At 42.9% G+C, this 12,467-nt stretch overlaps 1 protein-coding gene across 3 annotated transcripts in view; it reads left to right on the top strand.

Moving 5' to 3' along the window:
- Positions 1 to 5,801: 5,801 nt before the first annotated feature.
- Positions 5,802 to 12,467, top strand: part of HSDL2 (hydroxysteroid dehydrogenase like 2) — a 67,902-nt gene continuing 61,236 nt past the window's right edge. The window contains exons 1-3 of one of the 3 annotated variants that reach the window (XM_073591422.1): positions 5,802 to 5,919; positions 6,161 to 6,255; positions 9,857 to 10,020. In XM_073591422.1, the coding sequence (XP_073447523.1) occupies positions 5,917 to 5,919; positions 6,161 to 6,255; positions 9,857 to 10,020 (262 nt within the window). In that variant the 5' untranslated portion in view covers positions 5,802 to 5,916. Of the gene's footprint in view, positions 5,947 to 6,160; positions 6,256 to 9,856; positions 10,021 to 12,467 lie in introns of all 3 variants that reach the window. The other 2 variants (XM_073591416.1, XM_073591430.1) reach the window with 2 other exon arrangements.

The following is a 12,467-nucleotide window of genomic DNA, read 5'->3' as shown; positions in this document are numbered from 1 at the left end:
GGCCAAGCTGGGTTTTGGGAAGGGTGTCACAGCTGCACCATGGCCCTTTCCCGGTGGCTCTGGCCTGCTGTCTCCTGCCGTCCAGCCCTGGTCATTAAATTGGGAGAGTCAATGTAATTATTAGGGCTCCCCTGTCAGTGTGACAGCCTGTCCCATTCTGTATTAGGTGTACAGACAGCAGCCACCTAACAGGGAGGCCATGTAGGGTTGCCTCCTGTCCGGCATTCACCAGGACAGTTCAGGTTTTGAATTGTGTGTCCAGGTTTCAGACCTCCTGAAACCCGGACACAATATTCATAATGGAAACATGAACGCAATATTCATAATGAACTCTGGCTCTCCAAGTAACCGAGTAACACAACCGCCGAGTGCATAGGGGTGTGCACAGGACCCATTCCCTTACATAGACAGGAGAGGAAAGAGGGCTTGATCAGCTCCTCCTCCTCTCACCCTTACAACTCTGCCTGCCCACCCACACACTCCAATCTCCGGTGTTCTGGTCCTCTGGAAAGGGATGTGTGGGCTGGAAATCTGAAGTTCAGATACATCATGGATGAAAGGTGTCGATACCTAAGCCTCCATCTTTGGGGGAGTGAGCTCACCATCCAATGTCTGTGACAGAAGTCTCCCCCACCCTCCCTTCTCTCTCTTGCCTCCGGGCGAGTGAATATACTAAGGTAAGAGGGACTCAGATGTAATGGATGCCCTGTGGACTCTGATTTAAGGGGGTATTTGGGAACCCTGATTTAAGGGGAAATGCTGGGAACTCTGATGTAAGTGGGAGGTTTGGTGAGCAGAAACCCCCTTACATCAGAGTTCCCCTTTACACCAGAGTCCACAGCATTCCCCTTTAAAAAAAAATTAGCTGTGAGACACTGAAGTGTTCGGGTTTGGCTTGAAGAATAGGTGGCAACTCTAATGCCCCGTACACACGGTCGGATTTTCCGATGGAAAATGTCCGATCGGAGCGTGTTGTCGGAAATTCCGATCGTGTGTACACAAATCCGACGGACAAAGTGCCACACATGCTCAGAATAAACAAAGAGATGAAAGCTATTGGCCACTGCCCCGTTTATAGTCCCGACGTACGTGTTTTACGTCACCGTGTTCAGAACGATCGGATTTTCCGACAACTTTGTGTGACCGTGTGTATGCAAGACAAGTTTGAGCCAACATCCGTTGGAAAAAATCCTAGGATTTTGTTGTCGGAATGTCCGAACAAAGTCCGACCATGTGTACGCCCTATAAGGCCATGTTATACCAGCAATTTTACTGAGTTGTTGCCAGAGATAGCATTGTTAAAAATAGAAGAGAACATGTTTTCATGCTTTGCTTCTTTGCTGGCTGCAAGGGAGCAACACAAGGACACACAATGTCATCCATCTCCTCTCACACATGTGCTGTACAACAAAACACTCTTCTGTAAAAAGAAATAAAATGTTAATATCCCCAAGATCTCGCTGTTAAGAAGATAGATCTCCCTTGAAGGCATTGGTGACATAACCTACCCAAGGGGCATTTGTGAGGCCCTGGCCACATCACCAGTGCCTCCAAAAACCAGGAAGTTGCGGGAACCACCCTCCCCCTCCAAGCTTTAGGCTGAGTACACACTTATGCAAAATGGATGAGGGTTTCCCCCCATCCAATTTGCATGACAGGACAGTGAGCCTGGCTCTCAATGAAGCCGGTTCACACATCTCCGCGTTGGCTGCGGAGCGGATTGCACAGGGGTCCTGTGCGTCTTTGGCTCCGTTTGATGTCCAAATTCAGGCAAAAAACTAGGGCCTGATTCGTCCCTTAAAAGGAGAATAGGGATGCACTGGACCCCTGCTGTCAGCCGCATGCGAAGCAGGCCTTAAAGGCAGCTGTACAGATTATTCACATGCCATGGCTAGCAAAAATTTTCATGTGGTTGCAGCCTGGTGGTGCAGGCTTTTAGGGGTTAAAACAGGCAATGAGGAGGTGCCATAACACCCTTTCAAATGTCAAATGCTGTCTAAACAGCAATTCATCACAGCTTGCTCTTCAGTGTACAAGCGCAAGTGAAAACGAGCCCTTAAAGTGATAGCCAATATATTTACAGTAGTTCTGCACAGTCACAGCATATACTTCCTTTTTGTAACACCGGCATTGTAATAACAATACAAACCATAGTTATATTTGACAATCCAATATAAATTGACTTGAAAAATCTCTTTTCATGCTGTGGGCGTGGCCCGGAGTAGGAGGCATCACTTTGCCAGCGGTTTTAACCTTGTTTCGGCCGCTAGCGGGGGTTAAAAGCGCCCCGCTAGTGGCCGAATAGTGCAGTGCCGCTAAAAATAGTGGCATTTTACCGCCGACGCCCGGGGCGGCTCAGTGTGAAAGGGCTCAATGGGGTTTGAATGGCTATTAGAGGTAACCATCCTCACCTGTGATCTGTTTGCTTGTAATTAGTGTGTGTGTATAAAAGGTCAATGAGTTTCTGGACTCCTGACAGACCCTTGCATCTTTCATCCAGTGCTGCACTGACGTTTCTGGATTCTGAGTCATGGGGAAAGCAAAAGAATTGTCAAAGGATCTGCGGGAAAAGGTATTTGAACTGTATAAAATAGGAAAGGGATATAAAAAGACATCAAAGGAATTGAGAATGCCAATCAGCAGTGTTCAAACTCTAATCAAGAAGTGGAGAATGAGGGGTTCTGTTGAAACCAAACCATGGTCAGGTAGACCAACTAAAATTTCAGCCACAACTGCTAGGAAAATTGTTTGGGATGCAAAGAAAAACCCACAAATAACTTCAGGTGAAATACAGGACTCTCTGAAAACATGTGGTGTGGCCGTTTCAAGATGCGCAATTAGGAGGCACTTGAAGAAAGATGGGCTGCATGGTCGAGTCACCAGAAGAAAGCCATTACTACGCAAATGCCACAAAGTATCCCGCTTACAATACGCCAAACAGCACAGAGACAAGCCTCAAACCTTCTGGCACAAAGTAATTTGGAGTGATGAGACCAAAATTGAGCTTTTTGGCCACAACCATAAATGTTACATTTGGAGAGAAGTCAACAAGGCCTATGATGAAAGGTACTGAGGTAGATCGCTGATGTTTTGGGGATGTGTGAGCTACAAATGCACAGGAGATCTGGTCAAAATTGATGGGAAGATAAATGCAGTATGTTATCAAAAAATACTGGAGGAACATTTGTATTCATAAGCCAGGAAGCTGCGCATGGGACGTACTTGGACATTCCAACATGACACTGATCCAAAACACAAGGCCAAGTCGACCTGTCATTGGCTAGAACAAAATTTGTGAAAAGGTCACACAGCAATTCTTCATAGAGGACAGGCCGGTGGATAAGTTATAAATCATTTATTGATTATCCATATATTAGAAAACTAAACAAAGATTGCAAAATAGAATACACAAGTAATACTCCTATATCCAATTCATGTTAAAAAGACCTAATGTCTATGTAGGACAGCGGTGGCCACCGTAACACTGGTTCAACCTGAACTTATCCCCTTTCATTCACACAGGCACTCACACACATGCAGATCTGGATCGATCCAAAGATCGGTAAAGTTGATTATAACATGTCCATGAACACTAGTTCAGTGCCACTGATTGTATCCAGGCTCTCTGCGTTTACAAAATATAAAAGTCCATGGCTATTTCTCCACAAGAAAAAGAAAAAATATTTCTGTTGAATTTTTTAAGAAAGTGCTAGTGCTGTGTGAATTTCCTCGATAGCTCCGTGATAGAAACTATGTTGCAAAGAAAAGTTCCTTGTATAAATGTGTATACACAATTATTGGAGATCACTGGCTAGTGACACAAAGTATCAACCTAGGTACTGCACAACAAACTTGACTTATCACTTAAGATGATAATCTCGACAGCAGGTAAAGAGATATGATACAGCTCACCACATCTTCTGATGTACAGTTTCTCGCAGCCTCCGGCATCTAGACGGGTTCTCCGTGATCCACTGGTGTCGTCACAGCCGCTGCAGAGGGATACCGATCAGGGATGGTAGAGCTGTGTTCTCTATCGTCACTGGATACAAAAGGTCAGTTGGTTGAGGAGAGAAACGGAATAAACTTTCCGATTATATAGGAAGTCTTTCTCTTTGTAATGCTGCAGAGGTGTCACCCATATTCATTAGGGCGGTAGCCAATCTCCAAGGTTAGTTGTCCGATCGAGGAAAGGTTTAAGGGGGGGGGAATCAAGTGAATGGATGGCGATCCCAGTGTCCTCATCATGGATACCATGTTGTCATTGTGACCTGTTATTGGCTACAGCAGAATAAAGTGAAGGTTCTGGAGTGGTCATCTCAGTCTCCTGACCTCAATATCATTGAGCCACTCTGGGGAGATCTCAAACATGCAGTTCATGCAAGACAGCCCAAGAATTTACAGGAACTGGAGGCTTTTTGCCAAGAGAAATGGGCAGCTTTACCATCTGAGAAGATAAAGATCCTCATCCACAAATACCACAAAAGACTTCAAGCTGTCATTGATGTTAAAGGGGCAATACACGGTATTAAGAACTGGGGTATGTAAACTTTTGATCAGTATCATTTGGGTAGTTTCTGTTGCCATTATGATTTAAAACACGGTTAACTGATAATAAATGGCTTCAGCCAAACACCAACCATGAGTGAAAGAAACGTTTTTGTGTTCTCATTCATATTTTCTGAAAAATGGCCAAGAAATCATAAATTCTGCCAGGGTATGTAAACTTATGAGCACAACTGTATGTGGGGGTTTACATCTACTTGATCACTTTGATTGCCCTGATGTTTAACCCCTTCCCAGTGTCATCAGTACAGTGACAGTGCCTATTTTTAGCACTGATCGCAGTATTAGTGTCACTGGTTTCCAAAAGTGTTAGATAGTGTCAGAATGTCCGCTGTAATATTGCAGTCCCGCTATGAGTCGTTAATCGCTGTCTAGTAAAAAAAAAAATAAATATCCTATGGTTTGTAGATCCTATAACTTTTGCGTAAACGAATCAATATACGTTTATTGGGATTTTTTTTTTTACTAAAAATATGTAGCAGAATACATATTGACCTAAATTTATGAAGCAATTTGAGGTTTTACATTTTTATTATCTTTAGCACTGATCACTGTATTAACGTCACTGGTTCCCAAAAAGTGTCAAAAGTGTCAGAATGTCCGCCGCAACATTGCAGTCCAGCTATAAGTCAGAAATTTGATTTTTTATTTTACATTGTTTTTATTGGATATGTTTTATAGCATAAAGTAAAAAATATATATATTTTTTTCCCAAATTGTTGGTCTCTTTTTGGTTATAGCGCAAAAAAAAAAAAAAACGCAGAGGTGATCAAATACCTCCAAAACAAATCTCTATTTGTGGGGAAAAAAAGGACATAAATTTTATTTGGGTACAGCGTCGCAAGACCGCGCAATTGTCAGTTAATGTAGCGCATTGCCATATCACAAAAAAAATTGTCTGGTCATGAAGGAGGTTAACTCTTCTGGAGGTCAAGAGGTTAAAAATGACAACTAAATAATTTCCCATTAGTATGCAGAGTTGCAAGTAGATCTGATTTTTCTGAAAGAGGGTTAGGGTCTACTTTCAATCAACCAAAAACACATTTTATTGCCGTATAACCCTGTATCCGGTTCACAGGTGATAAATACGCTTCTTGCTTTTATATCACTCGACCTACCTAAGACTTGTCACACAGCATGAGCACCGCCACCCTATTATAACCCGGAGTTACGCTCCGCCCCTCCATGCGTTCCAAGCCTCGTTTTTACGCTACAAGCATACCCAATCAAATTCAGAGAGATAAAGTGAGGTGATCAGCTATTGGTTGCGATGCTGCATCCACGTCCCATGTGACAGCCTACTCTGGGCGTGCTTGTTGTATCAGTCCATCTGGAAGTAGGTGACCGGTCATGGTGAGGACTTCCTGGTGTGGTACAAAGGTACATCTGTATAGCAGACTTGCCGTGCAGTTGTACTTTTAGTGCCAGCTGTGTTGGTGCATGATTCTCATGTACTGCTCATTACTATGTACTGATCGAAACGTATTGACCTTTAGGTGGTGACGTTACTGGTGAACTTGGTAATGTGGAACAAAGGGCACCGGCACCAGTAGTGTCTGGAATCACCTCTAACTCCTCCTTTCTCCATTTCCAGATATTCAGACTTGCAGCAGCCAGCAGCCACCTCGGCTATTGCAGATTTGGGAGAAGTTTGTGCTCACACACAGCCACCATGCTGCCAAATACAGGGTAAGCCAGAACAGTGTGCATAGGAAGGAACACAGGGGGGCAGGTGGCCTGTCAGCAAAACAACAAGCCATCTCTGTATTTACACACAGCACATTTCATTAGTAATTGTACAAGGTCTGGGGCAAAGGATCCTGCAACAGTGGCCGGTATAGTGCAGAGTGTTATTTAAACTCAGTCTTTTTTTTTTTTTGTGTGTGTGCAAACGTCCACTGTGCTTTTGCAATGTAATTGTGTAACCTAGGACAGCACATAGTGGTTAGTAATTCTGCCTTGTAGTACTGGGGTTACTGTAGTACTGCAAAGCCTGGTCTCTTTGCAGTATTAGGTGATGGCAGAGTAGGCCATAGAGGACTGCTATGAGAATATATATATATATATATATATATATAATATTTTCTGTGGTTCTTGAAACAGTGTGTACATTTTTTTTTTCTTTCTTTTTGCATGCTGTGCACAATCAGTCCACAGGTTGTTTTGTAATGTCTACCAAGATATTTAAAAAAAAAAAAAAAAAAGTGATTTCCCTGAGCCACTAGTATAATTACATTATGAACAGATGCAATACTGGCACAGCAGGTGCTCCAAAAACAACTTTGTTGAAGAAAGCCCAACGCATTAAAGCAACATCTAACTAGCTGGTCAGCTGTTGCTTTAGGCACCTTTTACACGTGCAGATCCGCTCAGTGGGAGATTGCTCGGTTGATCTCCGCTGAGCCAGCAGATGACAGGTCCGTCTCTGCTCACCGAGCCGCGCTGCTTTCTATGGGGAGGTCGGACGAAAACAGACAGCATGTCCATTTTCATCAGATCCCATCCGATCCGCCAAGACGGATGGCGAACGTATCGCCATACATCTGTTTTGATTGGATGGCAGATGGGTATCAGCGGACACATCTCCGCTGACATCCTCCTGCCCATAGGAGTCAATGGGTGACCCGCTCAGATCCGCCTGAAAAACGGACAGGTGGATCCGAGTGTGCTTATCGTGTAAAAGGGACCTTACAGTGTTTGTTACCCTAAAAAAAAATACCGTAGAGCCTGTTCCCTTAAAGCATGTTATACAGCACAGCCCCATCTATCACCTGAAATACCTGGCTGATCCTGCCTGGTTCTGCCCTTCCACCTGTAAACTGACCATGGTTTATCATGGCCACTGAGCGCTGACACCATGGTCGGTTTACGTGCTTCCATCGTCTGCTGTGTCTCCACTCTGCTCTCCCCCTTCCCCTGCCTGTCAGCTCCAGACACTGCCTGCCCCCCATCCTACTGCTATAATAAACTAAATCATCTATGCCATCCCATCTGTTTTATAATGCTGTCTGTCCTTGTGCCCGTGCTGTATAAAAACTATGCCGATTTCTACCTTATCTCAGTGCGTCTCCCGCGCACTCGCGTGACTCCTCGGCTCAATGCTTCTCTTCCACCCGGCTGACGGCAGTGGGAGACTCTTGGCTCCGCCCGCTATAGCTGTCAGCTGGGGAAAGGAGAGCCGAGGAGCGGGAGACGCTCTAAGATAAGGTAGAAATCTGCAGTTTGTTTTTTTTATACAGCACAGGCGCTGGGACACATAGCATTATATAGCAGATGGGATGGTATACAGATGATATTGTGGCTTAACAACCACCTAAAGGCTGTATTTACACCTGAGCGTCACATTTTTGAGGTTTTTTTTTTTTTTTTTTTTAAGCATTTGAGTGCAGCGTTTTTGAGCTTTGGTAGTTTTTAATTAGCCAATAGAGAAAAATATAATCTGCTTCATCATTTGTTGCTATGTTTTTCAGCTTTTTCATCTACTTTTATTATTTTGTTAGGGGTTTATTTATTATTGTTATATTATTTATTTTGTTAGGTTAGGGGTTAATGTTAGGGCAGGGCTCAAAATTTCAAGTCCTGAGCTACAAGCCAGGCCTGTACAGCTACTTGCCACCAGTTGCCCTACCAAACCCCTACCCTGCACCGCCCCTAACTCCGCTCCGAAACACAACCTTGTTAATTATCCCATGAAATGACACTGTTAAATGTTTTGTGCAGAATTACATTACAAAAATAAATATTAACAACAACAACTTTAACAATATTACCGTAAAGCATATTTAATTGATCTGAGTGTGATAAAATAAGGATAAAATATGATTGGCTACTATAGGCACTGTACCCATCATTACTGCCTTGTAAGTAATTATGTTAATGCATTTAATATATTAAATAGAGCATAAAAAAAATTAAAACCAATAAATGACACTTTAACTGATTTTAGGATGCAGAGAGACTTACAGCAGAGCACAGCACTGGACAGGGGAGCAGGAACTGCCAAAGTTTACTTTTCCTATTAACAAGCTGGGGATTGGTTGTCAGGCGGTCTGAGCAACCAATCATCATCTTGTTAATAGGAAAAGTAAACTTTGACAGGCCCCGCCCCACCCTCAGCTCACCCCGTTCTTTGCCAACTCCCGCTGTATGCCAGACCCTGCTAAGTGAATGACAGGAAGCGGAGGCTGGGAGGAGAATTGGCTCCCGTTCAATTTATTTTTTCTCCTCCAGTGTTTTGGACCTTCAAGCTCCATAACGCTGAGGTGTGAATGGGGCCTTAGTGTGCTGGGTTTTTTTTCATTAAAGTAGTTTTTAGGGTAGCTGCTGTGTGCCAGTATTTTAAGCAGCTCCAGGATTTCCATACAACGCTGATGGAGTACATCGAGCTTTTGCCTTTCATCAGTTTTGTGCAATGCAGATGAATGAGGAGCTATTGCTATGAATTGCCTTGCTTTTTACCATGTTGAACAAAGACATATTGGGGAGATGTGATAAAACTGGAGGGTGGAAAATCTGGTGCAGCTCTGCATAGAAACCAATCAGCTTAAATGAATTTTTTTTTAAAATCAAGCTGAAGTTAGAAGCCGATTGGCTACCATGCACATCTGCACCAGATTTTGCACTCCCAAGTTTTAGTAAATCCCCCTCAATGTTTTTTTAAAGATCTACAGAAAAAAAAGGTAGCAAAATTTATCAAAGCTTCGATTCTGGAGCGTAGCTATAGCTGTAATAGTCCATGCGACTCCTACAAGGTGCAGAACTACTTGTAAATCAAACCAAATATGTGGGATCATTCTTTGCCTTCCCATCTTACCTTGGTCATTCATTAGGACTTGGCTTCCATTGAAGATTGGCTGCATGAACAAAACTTTGTTAGGACATCCATTCTGACATGATTATATGATTGCCCTAGAGATGCATAGCAAAGCTTTGCTCAGTAGTGTGAGAAACAACTGACACTGCTCATGGGGTTTTCTGCTTTGTGTAATGAGCTAATGTGTATTATCCACAGCATCTGTAAACTCCACAATTAGTTACATGAAAAGCCTGTTTAAAGGCACTCATGTGAAACCATCTATGGTGGTTTGGGGAAAAAAAATGTGTTAGAGCATCATTGTACCATAGTGTGTGTATATGTGTGTGTGTGTGTGTGTGTATGTATATGTGTATGTATATATGTGTATATATATATATATATATATATATATATATATATATATATATATATATATATATATATATATATATATATATATAATACTCTGACTATTCAGCTCTTCATATATTGCAGGAGACTTGCTGGATGCACTCTCTTCATCACCGGGGCCAGTCGCGGTATTGGAAAAGCGATTGCGCTGAAAGCTGCAAGAGACGGTGCCAATGTGGTTGTAGCGGCAAAGACTGCAGACCCACACCCTAAGCTTCCAGGAACAATATATACTGCAGCTGCGGAAAGTAAATATTGATGATTTGTGTTTTATTTTTGTTTTTGTTTTTTCTGCTTGAAAACACCGTATTTCATTTTTCTTAGAAATATGTTTGTAAATTGGAAGAGTGACACTTATGTAGTGGGTATAGATAAACAGTACAGAAGTCTGTAAGTAATTGCTGCTTTCTTTGTGGTCTGATTTTTTTCAATTTAGTCAGACATGATAAGCAAGCATTTCCTACAACAATGATTTTGTAATATTTGGGGGCAGTGAGGCTGAAGGCTATTAATTTGTGGATGAAATGATTAGGGTGACTGGTGTGTAAAGTTACAGTGGATATAAAAAGTCTACACACCCCCGATAATGTCAGGTTTCTGTGATGTAAAAAAAATTAGATCAAGCTAAATAATTTCAGAACTTTTTCCACCTTTTTAATGTAACCTATAAACTGTACAACTAACTAAAATCTTGTAGGTGAAGGGAAGTAAAAATAAAAAATTTAATATGGTTGCATAAGTGTGCACACCCTGTGCAATTTCACCCCCTTCCTTCCCAGGCCAATTTTTAGTTTTCAGCACTGTCGCACTTTAAACGTCAATTGCGCGGTCATGCGACGTTGTACCCAAAAGAAATTGACGTCCTTTTTTTCACCACAAATAGAGCTTTTTTTTGATGGTATTTGATTGCCTCTGCGGTTTTTATTTTTTGCGCTATAAACGAAAGAAGAGCGACAATTTTGAAAAAAACACAATATTTTTTACTTTTTGCTATAATAAATATCCCAATTTTTTTTTTTTAAAAACAATTTTTTCCTCAGTTTTGGCCGATACGTATTCTTCTACATATTTTCGGTAAAAAAAATCGCAATAACCGTATATTGATTGGTTTGTGCAAAAGTTATAGCGTCTACAAAATACGGGATAGATTTATGGCATTTTTTAAAAAAAATATATTTTTTTATTTTTTTTAGCGGCGATCACGATTTTTTTTGGTGACTGCGACATTATGGCGGACACATCGGACACTTTTGACACATTTTTGGGACCAATCACATTTATACAGCGATCAATGCGATAAAATTGCATTGATTACTGTGTAAATGTGACAGGCAGTGAAGGGGTTAACCACTAGGGGGCGGGGAGGGGTTAATATGTTTCCTAGGGAATGATTCTAACTGAAGGGGGAGGGGACGCACTAGGGGAGGAGACCGATCTGTGTTCCTCTGTTCTGGGAACACAGATCGCTCTCCTCAGAGCTGACAGGCTGTGGATCTGTGTGTTTACACACACAGATCCACATGCCGGCCCGGTTAACGGGCAATCGCGGGTGCCCGGCGGACATCGCGGCCGCCGGGCACACGCACCGGGTCCCGAGGAACGCGGCGGGCGCGCGCCCCCTAGACGGCCGGGAATCCCAGGACATCATATGACATCCACCCAGGATGGGAGATCCCATCTGTGGACGTCATATGACTATGGGCGGGTAGGGAAGTGGTTAAACGGGTTGTAAACCCACATGGTTTTTCACCTTAATGCATTTTATGCATTAAGGTGAAAAAGCTTCTGTAGTGCTGCAGCCCCCCCCCCCCCCGAGCCCCCCTAATACTTACCTGAGCCCCGTAATTCCCACGGGAGTGAGCACACCAGATCCGGCCGGTGTCTCGTGCCCTGATTGGATAGATTGATAGCAGTGCAGCCATTGGCTCCCGCTGCTGTTAATCAAATCTAATGACGCAGGGTAGAGTTCTGCTTTCTGTGTCAATAGACCCAGAAGCAGGACCTTGGAGCGCGCCCGCACAGATGTCCACTATAGGAGAGCACTTCTCCAACGTGGGCACTCAATGCGGGGAGGAGCCACCAGCGCCGCTGAGGGACCCCAAAAAAGGAGGATTGGGGCCATTCTGTGCAAAATTAACTGCACAGTGGAGGAAAGTATGACATGTTTGTTATTTAAAAAGAAAAAAGTAACCCTTTGAACTAATATTTAGTTGAAGCACCTTTTTGATTTTATTACATCACTCAGTCTTTTTGGGTATGAGTCTATCAGCCGGGCACATCTCGAATTGGCAATATTTGCCCACTCTTCTTTACAAAAACACTCCAAATCTGTCAGATTGGGGCATCTCCTGTGCACAGCCCTCTTCAGATGACCCCTCAGATTTAGGTTTGGGCTCTGACTGAGCCATTCCAAAAATGTAATCTTCTTCTGGTGAAGCCATTCCTTTTGTCAATTTGGATATATGCTTTGGGTTGTTGTAATGCTGAAAGATGAAGTTTCTCATCATGTTCAGCTTTCCAGCAGAAACCTGAAGGTTTTGTGCCAATATTAACTGGTATTTGGAACTGTTCATAATTCCCACTACCATGACTAAGGCCCGTGTTCCAGCTGAAGAAAAACAACCCCAAAGCATGATGCTGTCACCACCATGCTTCACTGTGGGTATGGTGTTCTTTTGGTGATGTGCAGTGTTGT

The sequence above is a fragment of the Aquarana catesbeiana genome, linkage group LG01 (genome assembly GCF_042186555.1).
Source record: "Aquarana catesbeiana isolate 2022-GZ linkage group LG01, ASM4218655v1, whole genome shotgun sequence".
NCBI lineage: Eukaryota > Metazoa > Chordata > Amphibia > Anura > Ranidae > Aquarana > Aquarana catesbeiana.
This window is presented reverse-complemented; position numbering and strand designations above follow the sequence as displayed.